The sequence below is a fragment of the Syngnathus leptorhynchus genome, chromosome 4 (assembly GCF_054491065.1).
Source record: "Syngnathus leptorhynchus isolate UIUO chromosome 4, UIUO_Slep, whole genome shotgun sequence".
NCBI classification, from domain to species: Eukaryota; Metazoa; Chordata; class Actinopteri; order Syngnathiformes; family Syngnathidae; genus Syngnathus; species Syngnathus leptorhynchus.
The window spans coordinates 17,490,507-17,513,117 of NC_141198.1; the positions used below are offsets into that span (position 1 = coordinate 17,490,507).

Sequence of the window (22,611 nt, forward strand, 5' to 3'; positions counted from 1 at the left end):
TCAGTAATTAAGCCCCTGCAAATTTACACAAACTTCCCTCTGGATGACTGGGGAGAATAGACAAGGAGCTGCAAGCATGCAGACCGAGGGCTTTGAATTGTGTGCTCATAATACACATGACACTAAATAATAGACTGGAATCTCGCATGTGAAATTTGGAGCCGCCGTACACGCGCAGCAATTCAAATATGCACTAATTTCCCTCCGAATTAGGAATTTGTTACATTATTTATAATTGTTAGCTGCCTGTGTTGAGGCGTCTAGCTTCTTAACAATCCTCCACATCACCATCGGATACCAAAATCCATTCATGGGGTTTGAGGTATGTTGTAGAATGAACAAAACCTCATAGATGCAAAAGAAACAGCCGTAAGAACTCTTAAGCAGATATAGAATAATTATAGTTCAAAAATATTTCGTCCGAATCTTTTACCACTTGGCTGACAATAAAGATGACATTTCCTATTTTAATGTAAATATCTATCCAAGTCTTATTCCTCTAGATTTCCACAAACCCAAACTTTCCAATACGACTCACATCACATCTACCGAAATCATCCCATCCAGTTTGATATTTGAAATGATCTTTGACGAGTCATCAAAGGTTTACAGTCAAGACAACCGAAAAGTAAGCATCTGACTTCGTTCAGTCAGTCATGCAGGGGGGAAAATGATGATCAAACCCAAGAATATTTCTTTTTCTTTTAACCCTCCTCGGAAATGCCGCAGACTGTTGTCCATGCGGATTGGTGTCTTGGTGTCTGGTCGCTTTTGAGCGGCCATCACTTTGCATTGGAGAAGGATCCCAGGTGGGCTCTAATGCTGAGTGGCATCAGTGCATGGATATACTGTAGACCTGACAGTGACTTGATCTGACAATACAATGGATCAGTGCAGTGGCTACTAAGTCAGAAGGTAGAGCATAATCCCTTCTGTCAAGTCTCTGTCTCGTCAATATTCAAATCCAGCCGGCTGTCCAATGGCTGTCACTTACAATCTGCCTCCGTCTCATAGCTTGGCACAGGCGCAGATCTAAATTGAATTAGATGTTTGCTCTCCAATAGAAATCGAGTCAAAGAGGTGTTCTTTTACCCTGTATTGTGAACTTGTCGTTTACTCCAAAGTGAACTGGAATCCAGTTGGCAGAATCCATTTCCAAACAAAAGCTAATTGTTTTACTTGATGGCGTTTCACTCTTCTGCTCGTCTTTTATTTTTTGGGTAAATTGATGTCTGAGAAAATCAGGAGCTTTTTCTTTGAATTCCTTTATTGTAAGGTCGCGCAGATGTCTTTTGGCTTTTGGCTTTGTCTTTTTTGGCTAGCTTGCTAATTGTTGTTGTAGTGCTAGAAACAGGCCAAGTAGTTAAGCCACACGGCCCAAAAATCGGAAAAAACGTGAGACAAAAGAAACGTGACCGAACCGCGTCGTAACTAAGTATGATTGGGTTTGACACGTCGCACAACTTTCCATCCCGCCCAAGCGTATGCATGTAAAAGACGAGCGAGGTCCCAACCTTTGGGACCTCACGGTTGGCTATTCTGTCAACTCCAACTCGTCCCCAGCCGTGATTTATTCCCATGCGCTCCGCTTTTGGACACCTGGGTGCAAAAGTGCACAGCGGGCCGCGACTACTCTTCAATGTTGCCTGTGGAAGTGTTACACCAAAGGCCAAGTGCAAGAGCGTGAAATGAGATAGTATGGACTTAACACGGTCACGCTCAGCCTGAAGAAGATGCGCGCAAGCCGGCTCGACTGCACAAGTCATTGTAACACCTACTCTGTGAACTTTCCACGAAAATTAGCCGCTCGTATTTGTCACGCTGCCGTTGGGTTGTCGTTGTTAAAATTCATTAACGGTGGATTAAGCTTTGCCTGACCAGACTGGAACTACGAGTAGTAAAATTCTATATACATGCTGGGAGTGACTGACTAGAGCCAGATGACAAGTCCCATTAAGGGAAGTTTTTGCATGAATTTGTTTCTATATATGTAGTGTGTCAGAAAAAGACTCGTATCACGATAGATACAGACATTCGATTTCAGAAGAAGTCATTTTGCTGTCCAAAAAAGGACTCGACCACTAATTGGCATAATTGTCCGGCCTTGGTTTGTCTTCTTCTGAGTATCATTTTCGTTTTTAAATAGAAATGCTTGTCAAATTAATCCGTCACGCTCATCCCAAACTGTAACCCTAAATGAGACGTTGAACGTTTTGACCACCAGTTAAAATGGTTCCCTTTGCTAAAAGTAACCCAAGGCAAGGGTTAAAAATGTGAGAAAAGGACATTTAATCATATTCTGTCTCGCTCTCAGTGGCTTGCTTTCGCCTCGTCCTACCGCCGTGACACATGCCGCCCCGGCATGCGTGGAAAAGCCCGTGACCTTTGGAAAGTTTAGCACTTTAAATATTTAGGCTTGGGTTATGATGGATCCTCCAGGCCCTGTGGCAATGTGCGAAGCCTCTGATTAGGGCTGCTGTCAGAGTCATTTAGCCCCGTGTCTGGCTGTCGCTAACGCTCTCTGTTTGACAAGCCAGCCTTTTAAACAAACAGCCACCCCCGGTGGCAGTCGGGCAGGGCATCCAGCTCAGCGCAAACATATCCAACTCACATTGGTAGAAATGGAGAAGTCCCTCCGAGGCTTGTGACAGCTGCAGGGGGAAAGCGCTGGCTGCCGCCTCTCTTGACGGTTCGAGCGCTTTGTCTTCACGCCCGCTCAGTTTACCGACATACTTTTTTGTCTGTTCTGTTTTTAGTGTCGCTTTTACTGCTTTCATTTTGAAATGGATTTGAACGTCTGTATTCTGTCGACCATCATTTACCGTAGGACAACATTTCCAATGATTCTTTAGCACAAAACCTGTTAGCGGTTAGCCTAGTAGCGTTTAGCAGCACAAAAACGTCCTCACAAGTAAAAATTCTCATCGAATTTTTTTATCGCACTTTTTTTTTTCTGCTTCTATGTTGTGAAATGATTAAAATTGTGCATTATGTTCTTTTTATTGTCATTTTATCTCAGATTAAGAGTTAAGTACATCACGTCCAATTATTAGCTAGAACTCAAACTCAGTGTGGCATTGTCATGGTGACACACTGCAGGATGTGCGAGGCAGCATATTCCTCACACTCAATCTCCCATGACATCAATTCCGTAAAAAAAAAAAAAAGAGTCTTAATATGTGTGTCTTATTCTGTATTCAGAGGAATCGCCAAGTCAGCAGCTCTGGTATTAATGCATGAAAAATGAGGAGAGCCCCTAAGAATTAGAGAGTGAGACTCTCCTTATTAAGATGTAAATTCCAGCGGGAAACTTTGGCAAATGAAGTTCTTGTCAACTTTCGTCTATTTATGCATTTCGAACAGCTTCCATTGTGTTGTACCTGTTGAAATTCGATACAGTGGTCAATATAATTTTCTGATTATTTTTCTCTCCATTTCAGTACACAAGCCATACTTAAGGGAACAATTTACACTTTGGGTAACATTATCTTGCGACAGTGTACATGGCAACTATCATGGTAATTCACTCTCTATCTGTGGGTGCTGTTTCTTTTTTCTCACACCCCACCTTTGCCTCTGGCTCATTTCAAATTTGCACTTAACACCCTCCTGGGGAAAGGCTTCTCATTCATCAACAGTGTTTGTCCCGGTGACAAGCAGGGCGCCTCCTGCATATCAATATCAGCTAAGACAATGCTGAGCCTGTAACCTTCAGCTAAATGTCATTCTGCTTAATCCTATTTGAAAATTAAACATTGAAAAAGCTATAGCCTACCTTCTTGTCCTTCTTCCTTCCGCTCCAGCTCACTCCTTTCTGTGCTGCCAATGCTCCAACAAACCTCTGCTACCTTTCTACTTTTTGTTATTTTGTTTGTGAATATGATTATTTATTTATTTATTTGACCAAATGGTTACATTTTTCCAGCCTGTAAATCATCTCCTCCCCTAGCATCCTTTCACTTTTGTCTCCATGAAAAAAAAAAACAGAAGAGGAATTAGAGCCACTTGTTTCAGGGAGGAGAAGAAACATATCATATATTTACATAAACAGATTTACAGGTGGCAATTACAACCGTGACAGTGGCAAGGAGAATGCCTGTTATGGCGGCGGCGGCGGCGGGAGAGGCTGAGTCTACCACTCAAGTGTTTTGCATGTGCGTGATGTCGTCGCGTACGGGGTCACCCCTTCCTCCCAGCGCAACGATATGAAACATGTTTGAAGATGCAATGAGGAATGGGAGAAGGAGGCAGGGCGGGATAAAAGGAGACGGTGAGATTGCAATGAAAATGCAATCATTTGCAGACAGCCCAGCATAATTCCGCTGTGGATGGAGCACCAGGCGGAAGCGCAAAGGCACCCAATATGGATTTGATTGACCGCACTCACCAGTCAAGTGACTCCATTCAACTACTACGAGTAGATTACCAACTACATGACTAGTTGAAGCCCCTCCACCCTTTATGAATACGGAAATGTGTTGCAGAAGCTCTACAGGCACTTACAGGGCTAAACAGCAAAGCAAGAACACACACCAATGACAAGCCAACTTTGGCTCCTCCCCTTTCAGAGATCTTCAAACCCCGTCGTACTTCCGTGATATCCATCACTGCTCACTTTCAACAGCAAAATTCTTGAAGAGCCCTTCTCATGTCTCCGCAAACTAACAGAAATGAATATTCTTTATATGATGAACACTTAGACCTACTAGTCTACTGTATCTTAATGTCATGTTGGTATTAGAAGAGCTAAGACTATTTTGACTTGGAACTTGGTGTAATAAAAACTGCAGCCTGCCAAAGCCTTTCTAATATATAGGAATGCTCATTTGTGGAGTCCTCCAAACCTGGAGGTCATAAGATGACTACTTTCAATGTCCCGGGCATAACCCTTCGCCCCCCCCCCCCCTCCATCTTTATGATTCCAGGTGGGAGATGCAGGATGGTGCTGAGCTGGAAGACGAGGAGAAAATGATGGTTGAGGAACTCCAAAGAGCCTATTTTGTTTGCCACTGCGACGCGGGACTGCAGGAGTCTCGTGAAGCAGATGAAACGACGGCTGAGGGGACCCAAGGGGGAGCGCAAGCATCCGATAAAAGCGCTGCCCAATAACAGTCCGAGCAGTTGGAATTTTTATCGTGTTGTAAATGTTTAGTTGTAATACGCACTCGCGGCTCTCAAGGTATTAGAGTGTGTGTGTGTCATGCTGGTGTACAGTATGCACGTGTATTTTCTGACGGGTTTGCTTCAGACTAAATGTGTCGCTTTTTCAGTCACATTTGATCTTTTTTGGAGCACATCAGTTCTGGGAAATGGAGAAGACACATTTGTTTGCCCGGGACAAGATGGGACTGTGTGATCATGGGAGATTTTTATTATCTTAGGCAACTTGTGTAAAGATGTTGGCGTCAGCACATTTTTTCTTGCTTTCTGTAAAAAAAAAAATAATAATAATAAGTGCGATGATGTTTGTTTTGATTGCAGCCTGTTCCAAAATCTACCTCACACTATAATGTCTGACAGTATTGTGCAACCCAAGAAGTATTTTTGATGTAATGAGATTACTCAATGTAAAAAACACATTTGACATATTTTTCATACATGTGTGCCAGTGAGAAAGAAAATAATAGAAATAAAGTGTCATTTTATTGGAAAACCTATTTTTGTCACTTGTAGTCGTTAAACCGACACCAGCAATCATTTGCAATATTTTTTGGGCTATGTACTTTCATTTTATTGATTTTGCTGCAAGGTTTTAAAACATGGTTAAAACCTGAATCATGAGAAAAAATGCATGTGTATGTTCAGATTCATTTTTTTTTTAAAGGGGTTCTGCTCAATTCCCATGTCAGAAAGCAAGCATTCTCTTCCAGAGATGAATGCATGGCTTCTCATGCAAATGAAGCAACACTACAAATACCAAACCACTTAAACAATACAAAAGACAAAAAAATCTTCAGCAAGTCAATTCTGTCTTTTGCAGCACAAGAGCAAAAACGCCAACAACAGCAGCAGCATTAATCTTTGCAAATGTATGGTTATTAACATAAAAAAAAAAACTTTTAGCTTGGTGATGCAATGTTTGAGTTGCTTAAATGTTCTTTTAAGATAACTGCTTCCTCCTTTGTACTTCTTCTTTATCAGTCGTCCCGGAATAAACCCATTCTGTGTTCCCCGCTGTTTCATTTGCAGACAGATGCTTGGTTCAGTTGACACCTGTCCAACCTGACAATATGATTCACAACAATTTGTACAAAGAATGGCTCCTCACAACGAATACATTGAATATTCTATTATACTACACTCATCTGGGGATTATTAGGCCTGCGTAAACATTTCAGTCAGATTCATAATCTATTCAGGACTGGCTCAGTGTCATATTAGCATAAACCACTGCAGATTCTTGAGGCTGGTACCCATTTCTGTTTGTGTAGCTTCTACACAATTCATGCATTTCAATTCCATGCATTTTGGTGAATATTCTACAGTGTAGAATATTCACAAACATGCATGAATAGATTAGAAGTTGAAAAATACTAATTCAATAAAAAGAGATTCAATTATTATGTTGTCATTCATTATGCTTTTGCCAATCAGTTGGCTGAATAAAGTTTGGAAAACACTGAAAGGCGACAAAGAGCCGTTTCAGTCAGCATCTATGGCACTGTCCCTTTAAGAATAAAAAGGCTTCCACTCCGTTGCCCCGGTAACCCGGAAGCGTCCACGCGCATCTGTTTGGGAGTACTTCCTGTTTGGGTGACTGTCCAGGAAGCAGCAGTGTCGTGTCGCATGTTTTCACAGCGTGTGAGTCAAAACATAAGCAATCTTGCTTGTTTTTTTTCTGTCCCACTAGTGTGTCTTGCTTTGCTATTTCAAAGCATATGAAGCGAAAAGCACGACTTTGTCGTGACTCGTGAAGGCGGGGTACACTCTCAACTGGCTTTTTTTTTTTTTAAATTGAGAGGGATCTGATCTGGGTGGGTTCAAAGAATAAACATTTGCTGCCTTTTGTTGATTTTTGCAGCATTAACGTTATGCAAAGTGGAGCTAGTGCAAGTGGAAATAGTAGCAATAAACAATGACGTTTATTTTCCCTTTTATTTCATATAACTCATCTTTGTAAGTCACTGAAAGTGTAGTGTTGTATTGTTAGCACTGTCACATCTGTTTTTATTACAAAAAAGAAGCGTGCATTGCAACAACAGATCCTGATCATTATTTTTAATCTGTCACAGGGGGGCACCTTGGTGATTTTCGAGACCTGATCCGATGCTGAGCACTCAGCTCCGTGCTGCTAAACCAGTGGTGTGCATCTTGTTGATCACCATGGCCCAGGTGGCCGGCCAGGAGGACGGAGAGAAAACCACAGCGCTCAAAGGTGATCGTGCACAAACATTGCTTGCTGTAGGTCGGTGACACGGCGTGCATTTGGCCACTGGGTCTTCAATTGTCATAGTCGACTTAACCCACCTCTTAACTATCATGTTCCAAATACTGAAAGTATTCCAAAATACGATAACACAGCACACAAATGTGGATCATTTCACAATAAATATATTGAATAACAAAGTATGTCAATAAAAGTCCCGATACGTGTGTTAATGAAGACTCTGACGCGACATTCTGCTCCTTCTCAGACTTGCTGTCGAGAATTGATTTAGATGAACTGATGAAAAAAGACGAGCCCCCTTTCACCTTCCCCAAAACCCTGGAGGAATTTGAATACACCTTCAATGAGCGTAAGTAGTAAAACAGCAGTCTGACGATATCATCAACCAATATGTTATTGGATCTGTGAAATCAATTGTCGCTCTCATACTTTGAGACAAAAAGCATTCTATAAATGATCTTAATTTTTGAGTCTTTTTGGAATTCACCCGGTTGCTCTTAGCATTCCGCTCCTGCATCTTCCTCCCGCTGTTCTCTGTCAAGATCTGTAGTTTGCTGTCTGGCTGGCTGAGTGCGGGACACGTTAGCTACTCACCGGCCCGTCAGAAACCTACTCAGCCTTGTCTTCCGCCGCCTGCCATTTGCATAATCTCACTGTGCCTAAGAACAGAGATGGAGAAGAACATAGCCATCCGCCACGCCCCCTTTACGCCAGCGCCGTTCCCCTCTCTCAGTTCCCGGCTTGCTGTCCCATGAAGAGATGATGCCTTCACTGGCCTTTACTTGCTTGTGCTTTTTCCTCGTATCCGCTCCCATCCATCCATGCACAAACTTTTTTTTTTTTTTTTTTGTCTCGGAGGTCCTTGTATTTCCACAGTTACCGCCAGACTACCTCGACCCCAGACAGGTGGAAGAAAAATGTTAATTTGACCATGTAATGACGTGAATGGCGACAATAGTTTGCAGGTGTCTTAATCACTGAAGATGATGGCTTCATTTCACGAGCCCTCCGGTTTTTCCATTACTGGAAATCCAAGGTTATGTACACCTAATTAAGCGGCCAAATTGAGAACAGAATGCTAATTATGATGGAAAAAAGAGGAGAAAAGTTGAGAAAATGGTATTCCTCTGAGACGATGGGTTGGGGGAGGCGGTGGGGCTGCACATGGCCTCACGTAGACGGGCGCACACACACACGCACACACACACACACACACACACACACACACACACACACACACACACACACACACACACACACACACACACATTTTTTCTATTGTAGGATTTCATTACAGCTCCTTGTGCTTCTCTTAGGCGGTGCTGTTTAGATCCTCTCTCCTCCATGAATGCATAATTGATTTTCTTCAAGGTACTTTATCCTAACTTCGCAACCCTCGTTCGTCTCTTCTTCCTCACAGGCACAAGTCTGTTTTTAATGCAACAACGCGATGACAAACCACGATTAGGATTAGGCGTCGTTGTTTAACACCTCACTTATAAAGTCGCTGCCGGTGTGACTCGCTCCGCATTTGCTCCGTAATGTTTATCCCGGGCGAAAATGGTGGCAATTTAGCAGCCGATGAGAGGGAGCTTATATATTTGTTTTCCGCAATAAAGTATGAGGGCCCTCTGGCTATTTGGGTTACATATGCATACTTTTTCTTTTTTAGTGGTTCAGCTTGTACAACTTTTGCAGTCATAAAGGTCAAAATTAAATTTAGCACCGCTTAGTCTTTTATTGCGTTGCAGTGGCAGGCGCTGCATCAATGTTGAGAAGGTACCAACCTTGAGATTCCAAAGTTATACAAGAGCAAAAGACAGTGAATTTGTGCGGGGTTTTTCTTTCCGTCTTGTTCGTATTGAATAAATGCGGTGTGTATGTTTTAATTGAATGACTTCTTAGCGGTAAGCATTGTGTTTGAAACCCCTGACGGTCATTCACCTCTGGCTCTCATAGACGGTCAGCTCCGACACACCGAGACAGGAGAAGCATTTATCTTCAACGCGAGAGAGGATCTCCATCGCTGGAACCAGAAACGTTACGAAGCTCTCGGAGAGGTAAGCAGTCATTTGTGGATTTTCTACTACGTGCAAGGGAGCCCTGGTCATCTGACCTCGATAGCGTTTTATAAACCCGCCATTTAAACTGACTTTTCGGACCAAAACTGAGCGTCAGGGTTTGCGCATGATTCAATTATACACTAACATTACATTCAGTCATGCTATTTAATGTATATTTCAACTTCATTCAATATGTCCTGCATGCCTAAAGTACCCCAACTAATATACAGTGACTTTAATATTGCATTACAATAATGAGAAACATTTTTTTTTTTTCAATTGAGTCTTCCCACACATCTTTAATTGTTTTGTGCATTCTTTGAAGTTCAAAGCGAAAGGATGGAGGCGTTTGTGGAATTAGCGTTTATTTTTTTTTTAACCATTCACAGGTTATAAAGCGGCTCCTTTGAGAGTCAACCTTCTGTGAAGGATTCTCTGCCTTCCCTTTTGTCTGCTCATCTCGCAGCATCTATAAGGGAGGTTGATACAAACACGTGGTTGCAGACTAGCACAGGCTCTGAAAACGGCAACATGCGTTTTAATGTAAACTCCGGCACGGGTGGGTGGCCAAACATTCGGAAGCATCCAGCATTACCTTTGCAAACATTGTCTGAAGAATGAGGTGCACTGCTCAAAAGTGAAAATATAAGAACACCGCTTGAATGAATATGCAGTATTATTTTTTAAGGCCATGTATTCACGCTATTGAATAAAAAACAGCTTCGGGAAGCTCGAGATGTCTTTTGGATCCAATGTTGAAACCAAGTGAACAGTGGTAGAATAAGCTTACACGGCTTCGCAATCGCCGCTATCTAGGACAATGGCGAGCACGTTGGAATGAGAAGCCTTTGGTTCACATGGCCGTCCGTCCGTCCCTTCCTCCGGGCTTTTCTTTGGCTGTTTTGACATCTTCACGGTCGGTGATGGTGTGTGTGGCATCCCGACTGTATTGTCAGACACATCACAGCAGCAGATGTCCAATTTGCACTTCAACCTCGTCTGAATGGAGGCATCTAAAGCGAGCGTGTGGCTCAAGATGCAATTTCCTAAAAAAATAAACAAAGTGCATCTGCATTTTATTTCACTTCTGTTATTTTTTTTTATTAATAGATGCGATATTTGTATTTCTAATTCTTGATACGCGACTGCTCGGTGCGACGGGGTCACCTCCGCCCGTGTCGGTGTCGGCGTGAGTCTAATTCTTGCAATTCGGTGATGAATGTCTCTGATGGAACACGAGCATAGGGCCCGGCCCAGATGGAGCTCTATTAAGCTGTTAATAAACGGGGATTCTTCTCTGCTCTGCCGGCATCTGTGACATGGAAGGCACTTACAAATTTGCAAACACACACACATGCGCGCACACACTCGCAGAGCCAAAATATTATAATGAAGTAAAGCGAGCCAGATGGCTGAATTAGAAAGCAGTCTCGTTTTCGCTTTATCTCTTCCTCGCTCTGGTTTTCTTTCTGCCCGTCTCTTCCACGCTCCGCTACCTCTCTCTCATCCTTCGCCTCTGTTGCCACACGAAGGGTAATAGGTGTCGTAATTGGTGTGACCACCGTGGTTTTAGGACAATGCCCTTAAAGTTTCTGGGAAGTAAAAACAGGTTTTCAACGAGCTCACAAGTTAACTGGCGTATTTTTCAGGCGGTTGACTGGCAACGGGCTACCAAGCTAGTTCACAGCATTACCTCCAAGCCCCCCAAAAATCGGAAAGAATAAAATGGTTTGACCGTATATTTCAGTATTTGCACATTTTTAGCAATCATCATCGACGATATTGCAAAAACCGATTCTGAATTCACTTTACCGAGTCTTTAATCAAAACACAGATTGACTCATACTTTGTAGAAAAATCAAAAGTTTAACCTCGATTTAAACGATACTGTGATTTTTTTTTTTCATGTTTAAATACCTCCATCCTAAACTTTAAGCATCGAAAGACCCTAGACTAGAACAGGAAAAGCTACCAAAATCCTCCAGAAGAAGAACTATAAATGGCAATCTGTCTGCCCTTCCTGACTCGCCATCATCACCATGATCATCATCTTCCAGCTGCACTTTGAAAAAACTGCCAAAATGGTTGCAGGGTGAGGTGAATTAGATTGGAAAGAGAAGGGAATCCTACAAAGGCTGTGTGGAATGGAGGTGTCGGCGCCCATCGCGGCGGCGCTGGCATCTGTCGCCGCCGCCGTCGCCCACGGTGCTATTCTCTACTTTACTTTGAATTAGCCCGCTGCTGGCTTCTCAGTTAACACCTGAGGAGGACATTACGAGACTATTAGGGGGAAGAGGAGTGAGAGCCAGAAAGAGGAATATCTTATCCCACCTTCGTGTAAAGAGTCTGTCAGTCGGAGAACTTTTACTCTCCCTGGAGATTCCTCAGAGTGACAGAAACGTCATGGGAATCATGCCTGGGCTTTGGAGCTCCCTCTTTCTTTGTTCCCCCGCCTGGACTGACAGATCACAAATTCACAAGCCCCATTTTAATACGGCTTTCTGTTGGTACACAAGGCCGACTTAAAATAAACAACCTTTTTCTATTGCCTAATGCTCGCTCGCATTCTTGCAGTCTCTTCCCGCGAGTTTGCTTTGTTGTGTTGTGTGCATTGTTTGGAGGGATTTTTATTTATTTTTTCCTCCCTCTCTCCATCCTCTCCTCTAGTACAAATGCTTTTCTGGGTGTCGACATTGATACAGCGCAGAGCACCTCTGCGGATTCCATGATATAAATGGCTCCTTTTGCCTTTTCTTGCTCACCAGTTTGTTTGGCTAAGTGGCATTGAAAGAGCGCTGGACAAACGAGACAAGATTTGTCGGTTGCTGTCAAGTTTCAACGGTTGCTGTTCTGCTTTTGACGCTGGCATTGAAATCTTTGAAGCTCATCGTTTTTTTTTTGTTTTGTTTTCCATTTCCTCTGAATGTCTTCATCATACAACAAAAAGAAAGGAACTGACCTTGCCATTCCAATACTTTTGCAGCGTGCTGCCTGTGTGACCGCATTTCACTGGTGTGTGTGTAAGACATAATCCTGAATTATGTCCCAGACGGCCCCTTGGAAGACTCACCTCCTTTTCGCCTGAGGTGCAGTCAGACAAGCCAGGCGTGACTGTTGTAATCACTTGGAAGATACACACATTGTCGGACACACAATAAGTGACACGTGTGAGCGAGCGAGGTCTTTTCTCCATCTCTGGTGTGGAGTTTAACAATGTAACCACTTGCAGTCTCCATCAGCATTCCTCATTAAGCCTTCAGCCTGGTGTTTTATGGAGGGATTGTTACGTGGATGAAGAGTTTATATCGCCGCCCGGCCACTTCAAGGACTTTTATCAAGGCCTTGAACTGTACAATGCCCCCCCTCCTCCTCCTCCTCCTCCTCTTCATCTGCTCCTCCTGTCAGCTGTTCCCAACAGTGGAAGCTGGCACCAGATTTTTCCTTCTGGGGATTCCCGCCACATCGCTCCTCTTTTGTCTTCTCCTGTTCCTTTCGATCCCAATGTTTTTGTTTTCATTGCCCCGATGCTTCCCTTACACAAATAAGCCGCAGACACGGAGATGACCTCAGCCGCAGCCGCTAGCGAACCACGGCATCCCAAACAACGTGCTCATGTGCACCATTGGGAAGTTTGTCTCTTGATGAATTGCGATGTGCATATTATTGATCTAAAATTCATCGTTTTTCTTCTTACAAAATGGACAAACTCAACATACATGATTGCAAACAGCTTTTATTTCATCTTAAACTTCGGATCATGTTTGTTATACATCTATAGGCTAGCATATGTTTTCTCTATCCCCTTCTCAATCTATTTCTTCTCTATGAGAGGGTGCTCAGCCACCTGAGGCACTGAACAAATAATGTAACGTATAGTGCAGATGAAATTTCCTGCCATGCTTATTGATGTTATTATAAAGTAGCATACCAAAGCCTGGAATCATTTAAGTCTTCATCAGTCCAGCTGACATTTTAGTGAATTAGCTGCTGGAGACTGGGTGGGTTGGGGCTATGAGGTGGGCTTGTTTTGCTTCTGCGAGCTGCTTTTTCCACGATAGGGTCAAATAGTAGATCGATCGTCTCATTCGGTCCGACGGGTGGGCTTTGATTGGCTATCATGAGGCTAATATGTGTCTGGAGCAGATATTATTTGTGCATGCGCTTCATAAGCTGTAAATCAAGTTAGCATCGAGCATGAACGAGAACAGCGCTTTGGGGATTCGGAAGCATAATCAAAGCTATTATTTCTACCCTCCCCATTTCATGTCATTTTTAATTATGTTTGCATTTTAGAACATAGTATTTGGTCAAAAGTGACCCAAATCACAATAATCTAGAGGCTGGGGAATATTATAGTATGCAAAATGAAGTGCAGCAGAAGTTAACAGTACCATGTGTGTTTGTTTGTAATTCAAGCCATGTATTCTTCAATGTTACAGTAAAACTTCAATATCAAATTGGATTGACAAATCGGACACGCTTTGTACCTGCCGCACCACCACGAGTCTCCGTTTCCTCATCAGGGTGCTACAAAACCAAGCTAAGCAAAGGTGGAAGAAAAAAAAAAAAACTAGACAAATTGAATAGAAAGTTGTTAACGTCACCGAAGCATGAAAGCCTTGTCCCGGGGTCGGAATGACTCGTATACAAGGTTCTTTAGTACTGTGGCTGCAGGGATAAACATAACTTACGTCAGCCCATTCTCCTGTACTGGAGATTTCCTCTCCCGGCACTTCTAACCTGGACACTTTCCAGCACCTAAACGATATTGGAAACATGGCTTTACCGTTTTTCTATGGAATGATGCCGTCAAATGTGTTACTAATGTCACATCCTTTTTGTGCATTTGCCCTCCCTTCTCTAGATTGTCACTCAGTATGTTTATGAGCTGTTGGAGAAAAAGTGCAACATGACAAAAGCAATCCTACCAGTAAGTACTCTTAAGTGAAAATAATCTTTTATATATGGCCTTGAAGAGCAAATATAAAAAATGGATATAAATGCAACTGCTTCGTTGTGTGATGATGATACTGAGTGCCTTGTTTAAATAGAATGTTAGGGGGGGGGGGGGAAACAACGGAGAAAATAGGAGATCTTTTTTTTTTATCCTTCTTCCTCACCCCCTCCCAAAATCCTTTGTGTTAAAGTGTCTCCTCAACAAATGAACTATTTTGTGACGCGTCATTTCAAAGGCTTGGCGCCGCCGCATGTTGATGCTTAATCTGTTTTGCATTCATGTGCTCTAAAGGGGGACTTCCTACTGGCGCGGTGGAGATATTCTTTGACCAGATCATCCGGGCTCAGCGCACTCGCTTGATCCCTTTTATTTCTTGTCAAAAGCATGTTTGCCTCTTTTTGCCCCCCATATCTGGCCCTCCCCTATCTCTCGCCTTCTTTTCTCTGTCTATAAAAGTTGCCATCATTTTTCAGGCAGCATTTATAGGAATGTTAGCCCGAGCAGAGTTAGCAGCAACGCTAACAGGGTCCATAAATCAAGCCCTAGCTAGGGATTCAGCCCCCCCCCCCCCGAACCCCCATTACACATTTACTGGTTTATCTGCTCTGACTATTTATATCATTATTCCCTTGCAAAATGGCTCTGTTCTGCTTTTTTCATGTGTGTGGCCCACCCGCCTGAGTGAATACGGCGTATGCATTTGTATGTTAGCGGTAGGTCCGTCCACCTGCGTTGCATTGAACTTGTGACCAGCGATTTTAAGAAGATTAACTGAAGCCAAGTATAGTGAGAGGGAATGAGGGAGTAGCAGAGAATGAAAGGGCAAGATTTTCTCCCCCACTCAGTTGTCTTTGTCTGCTTGGATTAAGTTCTTGCAGCTGCCACCCATGGCTTTTATGGATAGTGTTTGTCTCTTAGGGAGTGCATGCACACAGTCACTTATCCCCTTTTTTTTGTCTGTATCACTTTCCGTCTGAGTTTTAATGACTCGGAGGCGGTTAGCGCCATGACGCACCTTTTAATGCGTAAAGTCCGTCAAGGTGAAGGCTGTCGCTTTGTAAACTTATGCGATCAATGAGGTTTGGTAATCAAGTCTCTTAAAGCATCTATTGAAGCTTTGAATGTAAAATCTCAACTTGACCTTCTTAAATGTAGTGAAACGCTATGATTTTTGGAAGAGTGGTACCGCCCGAAAATAAAAGCAATATCGGTAAATGGAGAAGTGGAGATATTTCCTGACATGAGAGCTTTTTTGGCTGCGATTCAAACAGCAATGTTACTCATAATGTTTTCATGTTTTCAGGTAGACGCCACTGTGGATGAGCCCACTAGTTTTATCTACCTAAGCCCCAACGCCTTGTCTAATCCGTCCAAGCTACTGGTGCTGATCCAGGGCGGCGGCGTGGTGCGGGCCGGTCAGTGGGCCCGCAGACTCATCATCAACCAGGACTTGGATTCTGGGACTCAAATACCTTTCATCACCAGAGCAATGGAGGTAGGGGATTTTTCTATTATTATTATTATATTTTTAGCATTATTACAGCTATATATTGTATAGTATATGTTGTATATTGTAATTATTATAATTATTGCTGTGTATTGTATATTTTTAATTATTGTATATTATTATTATTATTATTATTATTATTATTATTACTGCTATGTATTGTATTGTATTTTTTTTTTGCAATGTCAGCATATTTTCAGTGCTGTCAAGGTTGGGCCACCTTGAATAGTTCCAAATTGGAGATCCTGTTGAAATGAGAAACCAAGCCATTCTCAGGTTCAATGGTTGGGTGTCCCAATAGTTGTTTCAATGTTTATGTGAATATTTTAGCATTCTACATCAATGCTCATTTTCTTCTGGTGTAAAAGCAAGCAAAAGGGGGACTTTGTCCCTCTCATATTATTTTCATCTCAACCCCCCTGCTCATTTGTCAAACCCGGTCACCTCTACCTGTTTCATTTCATCGGCCCGCTGTTCAAATTGACTTAGGTGGGGCGCTCCCCTTCTCCCGCTCCCCCCCCCCGCCGTGTCCCTCCGAAGAGTTCGCCTGAACGCCGTAAAGACGTTGACTGCTGTGAAAAGCCCTTTTCCCGCTGTGTACAACTTGACGAGATGTTTGTATTACACGTTATGCTAACCGATGATTCAGCGATCCGGAGACTGTCTTTGAAACGTATTTACCCGAGCCGGGATGGCAGGGGAAGGCGACGCGGCGCTGCCGAGAGCCAAAGTGACAGGCTAGATATAGAGAACATGGTAGTGCGAGTCTGGCTCGTTCATCATAGCAAACAAGGAAGGGTGTTTGCTACTCTGACAAATCATCGTCATCCTCAACCGAGCCACGCGCAGCGTCGACGCTCTCCTACATTTGTAGGCAATTGGTGCTGTCTGCATCTATTAGGGGCCATGTTTGTGGCTCAGTCTGTCACAGCGTGAAATTTGTGCAAGCGTACGAGAAGCGGTGACATCATTCCCTAGCACTCGAGGAAAATATCCAGCGTGGCTTCTTCATAGGTGTGCGTTGTACAACTCATGGAGTTTGTCCTTTTCACTTGTGTAGACTGATGCCTGTTGACATTAGGCGGGAGACACGGGAGGATATAATTGGGACAGCCGTCCAATCTGTCACCGGCTGACGTGTGGTGACAGCCAATCACACTTAAGAGCATCTAAGAGTCACCAATTGACCTGAGCTGTGTGTGTGTGTGTTTTTTTTTCTTCTGCTATACTTGATACGACTTTTACAGTCTGTTCATGGTTGCTATGGCAACCCTGTTTGCCAAAAATGGTTAGGTTTTGGCCACATATTGCTTCGTAATGATTATACTGAATATTGTCAACAAATAATTGGCTTGTTAACTAATTTCATGAATTTTGTCATCCCATCTGCTTTGCAAAGATTCTCGTTGTCTTTTCTTTGCTGCAAAGCATTTTGTGACATATTCGGCAAATACTGTACAGTCTTAAATAATTGAACAGTTAAAGCAACTTAACTTTATCCTTCATTAAATCGAACATCATGTTAATAGGGTCCGTAAGAAGCGATCATCATCGCACATGATTTTTAAGCAACCTTTTTTTTTTTTTTTTTTAATATTTAGATTATGTTGGTTTTCCAAACATTTGGCACCCAGAAAATATTGCCGCCGGTGCAGCTTTTTGCCAACTTACTCCTGGGAAGTTGATTGGAAATTCAAAGCCTGCAGCAAAGGGGTCACTGTGAGTGCACAGAGTGGGCTAGGTGGGGAATGCTTTTTTTTTTTTTTTTTCCCTCAAAATGCACCCTTATGATTACACACACACACACTGAATTAAGAGCCCTGCTTTGCGTACACAGATTTAGATGGCTTGTGTCTGTTTAAAAAAAATCGTAACCACGTTTCTGGAGAGAGCCAACCAACCGTTGCTCTCCTGATGAGCTTACAAATGTCGGTCGGCATGCCTATGGGAAGGAAACGCTGATCGTGCAAATTAGCAGGGCCTCTCCCAGCCATTGAAAAGCCCCATTTGCATCACCGCGCCACACATTGAGTGATGATTGATCCATATGTCAAGTCAGGTTTCATGCATTTTGTCTTCTTGCCCTTGTGTGAACATGGAAGTGATGCTACTCCCAAAAAGAGTAGCTTCCTCCACTGAGTTTAAGGAAAGAAGTCGAAAAAGAGAAATCTGATATGACGGGGAAGGAACTTGGTGAGGATGCAGCTTTTATGATTGGTTTGAAGACAGCAGTGAAGAGGAGAAAGTGAGGCGCGCCGAGATTGAAGCAAGACGAGGAAGGCGGGATGCTGGTTTTTCGAGAGCGAGTAAGCAGAAGGTGAGCTTGTGACAGCTCCACGACTGGGAGAAGGGCCTTTTAACGACAGCTTATTCCTTCATGATTTCAATTCTAGACAGTCGACAGGTTGGCTTGTTGCACCCTGGCAGCTGTATCATTACCTTCTGGCCCTGACGCTGCTCTGCATCCTGAGACGGAGACACTGGAGGCTGGGCGCTGCAAAGAAAATCACTCAGATAGAAGAAGTATGGCGAAATGGGTTATTAGTTAAATTCTTTGTAGGTTGGAATTCCAGTCAAATTTACCTTAGGTGTCTTCATTTTTTTTTTTTACTTTTTGGAATAATTCAATGGCCATTCTGACAACTAGACATTTGTTCATGATGATAATACTTAAATCCTGTTCCCAGTGGGTCTCTGACAATGTAAATAAGCTTATTTTGGTCACGGCTGCTACGTTTGTATGAGGGATGTTTGACGCCACCTTTTTTTAGAGACCGATACAAGAACTCAACTCTTGAGTAGTTACCGATACTAATACACGATACCATTAGGAACTAAGCATGGAATTAATGTCTTTTTTTTTTATACAGGAATTGCAACTTAATAGGCATCTGTCATTCACTCGCTGTCAGGTCATATTGACAATTTTAACCAAAATGACCAAAAAATATATGCAACGGTGTAATTGTTCTTGTCTCCTGATTTTAAGGGTGCAAAAATACCACCAAAAAAGTCCAGCTGTCCTCAATTCAACCTTTTTTTGACTACGTTGTGAATCTGACGTGTGGCATTGCTGTGCCTGCAACCACCTCAGCCCACTCACTCCCTCTCTCACTGGAGACCCCTTTGCAAAGTGAGAGGGGGTGTGGTGTTTTCAGAAGGGTGTCAAAAGCCTTTGGATTTCTATCTGCTCTTTTTCAATTGGAGTCTGAATGGGAGCAGTGAGGCAGACCAACTCAAACCCTCATGAAAAAAAAAAAAAAAAACTCTATCACGTGACCTCCCTCCCGCCACCCCCTCGGACCAGATGATGTCTTTTTCACCACCTCGCCTTTCTCTCGGACCTGCACGGTATCACGGCCTTTTGCTCACCTCTCCAATCCGATCGCTATTCTTCCCTCTTCCTCAACTCTCATTAGTTGCTCCATTTCCCCCCGAGCTGCGCTTTTGTGCGTGTGAGGCGATGTGATAACATTGAATGTGTGCGACCTATCTCGGGGCATCAGGTGGCTACACAGGCCAGCGGCTATCATTCCATCCAATCGGCTAGCTTTAGCCAGAGGACCATTTCACTGTTTGTATGTGCGCGTGGAGGTCAAAAACTGTTCTGACTCGCTCTGGCCTTGTAACACACACAAACGTCCAGGTGGAGAGGTCCCAGCACATCCCGCAGCTCAGATCAATGCACTTGACACCTTCAAAGACTGGTGCGAGGCCCGGACTTGCTCTGGGGTTAAAACCTCTTTTAAATAGCCTCCCGCGGGAAGGTAGCTGTCAATAACTCGCCATAATTACCGGGGCCAGGCCCGCCAAGGGCTCGGCTGCACGGGCCAAATTAAAAATTGATCAGTGGGAGAGAAAACAGTATTTTGTGCTGGTATTCCCTGTCCTAACAGCGCCGCGGCTTCGTATGTGAAATCTCATCAGCTGGGATCCGAGCCGTACATCTAGAGACCCATTTATCCATCTTCCAACCCCCCCATGTCCAAATGAATACAACACAATGCTGTCTCTGTTGTAAAAAAAAAAATATATATATATATATATATTTGCATATTAAGTGTTTTTCAGATGTGTTGCTGTGCAAAACGGCATGAGCATGCAAGCTGATTGCGTGCTTTAGTTTTTACACATCGTCCCCTGTTTGTGCGTGGGTGTGCGTTTATATGTAGACCTCGTAGCGCTTTATTGATTGTGTGAGTTTTTCTTGGCACAGAGCCTTTGTTTGACAGTCAGAGGACGATATTAAGAAAGGTACATCCTCAGGCTAGCCTCCTCGTGCACGCTAATGTTTCACACAGCGCAGATGAAAGAGAGCATCGTAGCAATTTTAGCTCGATGTATTTTGAGTGTTTTAGAAGCAGTAGCAGTTGTTTCTGCGCGTCTTGATTGGCCTCACCGGTACTCGTTTACTCTTGGATTTTTCTCAAATATCTGGAATTTTTTTGGAATGATTTATTTTGATTGTTTTATATTTATTTTGGAACATTTATATGTGTGTGACAAGCGCCTTTCGACTCTAAGATTTGATACTATTGTTGATTATCAAGACAGTTTGGACAGATTTTAAATGCACCTTATATTCCAGAAAATACACTGCGAGGTCAACCGTATGGAAATAATACAACACGCCGTTTAAGTGAATTCCTCAAGTTACCTCAGTGCTTCTTTCCTGATCCAGTATGACCAAGTGGAAATGCAACAAAAGCTTCAGAGTTTGTGCTGCTCAAGTATGTAGCCCGAGGGAGGAGGATGCAGCTAACCAGCACTCAAAAAGAAGATAATTTGATCTAATCGTGGAACATAATAAGAGGACTACATGTTGATTAACCCACATGATACTTTTTTTCCCTCTTGAAATGAAAATAAAATGTATCATGATGTGTGAGGTGGGTACTAGTAGGTCATTTGCAGCTGCAGGCAGTGTGTGTGTGTCCCATTGGGAAGGTCTTGTTTAGTCTTTTCTCCAGAGGCCCCCGAGCTGTGTGTGCTAGATGCCTCTTCACTCTCTCCTTGGCAACGCTTGTCTACGGCCAACATGCTAACCAAAAAAAAAAAAAAAACAAACATGAAAAATCCACCGCAATCTTTCCCCCAATTTGTCAGCATGTGCAGCGACATGCGTGCACGTTTGGATTCCCTTGTAAAGTTGACACGTACCTTCCATCACGCCAGGTTTGCGGAGGTTAAAAGTGCTTAGCTGTGGATGTTCCGAAAGGAAATTGAGTTTTGTGAGGAGCTCGTAGTGAGCAGATAGGTTACCCCCCTTGTGCATTTACACTCCAGCACACACACATAGGCAAGCTTACACAATCAGCGCCGAGCATCTCTCGGGTCAAAGTTGAGCCCCGCCGTACACCGGTGCTCTCGGACCGTGTGTGGCACACTTTGATCGATGAGCGGAAACTCTGTGCTTAAATAGGGGTTAGCGAGGTCCTGCAGGGGCATGCGGGGTTTAGAGGCAAACAACACAACAAATCTTTTTTCTAATAGTTTTAGTGTCAGCTCTTTGGTCAGAAATGGAAACGAATGCTCCGAGCGGTCTTTGCATTTCCCAGGAAATTTGAAGAACGGCGTTAAGGCAGGTTTCAATGCTGGTAGCAATTGCCAGTCATTTTGCACTCTGGATTTTTTGTTACCTATCGCAAAACAAATCCCCAAATGGTTGTAACACTCGGACACCGATGTTACTAGTCGTTAGCCTGTTTATGGCCTTTTACATTGTTTGTTAGCATTACGCTACGCTGACATTTCTTTATATATTTTTATATTTTTTTTATAATAATTATAATTTTGGTAATTATATTCAATTATATTATTCAGTTTTTAAGGGGGAGGAGGTTACCTATCAAAATGCATATTTGGCCTTTTTTTAAAAAAAATCTTGCGCAGTGAAATACAGACAAGAGTTTGACAATCTTCACATTTCTCGTGTCATCTCATCATTACCTGATTCAGCACCGAGCTCCGTCTCCTTCCCCCTTTTATCAGGTATTACGATGGCGGCGGCGATAGGTGTTATTTTCCTGCCGTATGCTGACAGCCGATGCCTTAACCCTCTCAGGAGCACACTACGCCATGCTTGGCTGACTTGTTTGCGCTGATGTCAAGTTTTAGCAGTTAGCAGGCAGTTACCATATGCCACTGTGCTGCCGTCGCCCCCGATGTCAGTCAAACCAATGTCATCGGGAGCTCTCGACAAAACGCAAACACACATTCACACACTATCTTGCCAAAAACATACAGTACATTATAAAACACAGAAAGTATTGATATATTTTGGTATATTTGTATTGATATATATTTAAACATATTTTTTTAGGGATTTCATTTTGGTCATTGTTGATTTTACAACATTGTTGTTTCCTTCCTTCCTTCTTTTTTTTTCTCTCCCATAAGTTGCCGTACAGTGATAGGATAAGAAATGAGACACAGTTCAAGCGAGAAGAAGGGGGAGGGGGGGGGGTGAAGGAGTAAAGAGCAATGTCTCAGACCCAATGCTGTGCTCTGGATGACTGCAGTGGCTCGTGGTGACCTACTTGCAACCTCTTTGAAGTCCACAAGCTGATCTATCTCTCTCTCTACAGGCTGCAGAGAAGATCTGCTGCATGCAGCTTTATAATAGCAGCAATGGGGGAAAAAACAGATGAATCAAATTCTGGGGTCTTGAACGTGCCCTAAGCCTCCTTGGCCACCG

General features: G+C 43.1%; 2 protein-coding genes across 4 annotated transcripts in view; both read left to right on the forward strand.

Moving 5' to 3' along the window:
* Positions 1 to 6,099, forward strand: part of kiaa0825 (KIAA0825 ortholog) — a 74,330-nt gene extending 68,231 nt beyond the window's left edge. For both annotated transcript variants that reach the window (XM_085910458.1, XM_085910459.1), the window contains one exon: positions 4,926 to 6,099. In XM_085910458.1, the coding sequence (XP_085766584.1) occupies positions 4,926 to 5,109 (184 nt within the window). In that variant the 3' untranslated portion in view covers positions 5,110 to 6,099. The remainder of the gene's footprint in view (positions 1 to 4,925) is intronic.
* Positions 6,100 to 6,715: 616 nt separating this feature from the next.
* The window catches only part of arb2a (ARB2 cotranscriptional regulator A), a 92,447-nt gene continuing 76,551 nt past the window's right edge, over positions 6,716 to 22,611 (forward strand). Inside the window, exons 1-6 of one of the 2 annotated variants that reach the window (XM_085910448.1) lie at positions 6,716 to 6,801; positions 7,233 to 7,375; positions 7,635 to 7,736; positions 9,347 to 9,447; positions 14,315 to 14,380; positions 15,711 to 15,902. In XM_085910448.1, the coding sequence (XP_085766574.1) occupies positions 7,267 to 7,375; positions 7,635 to 7,736; positions 9,347 to 9,447; positions 14,315 to 14,380; positions 15,711 to 15,902 (570 nt within the window). In that variant the 5' untranslated portion in view covers positions 6,716 to 6,801; positions 7,233 to 7,266. Of the gene's footprint in view, positions 6,975 to 7,232; positions 7,376 to 7,634; positions 7,737 to 9,346; positions 9,448 to 14,314; positions 14,381 to 15,710; positions 15,903 to 22,611 lie in introns of both variants that reach the window. The other variant, XM_085910449.1, reaches the window with a different exon arrangement.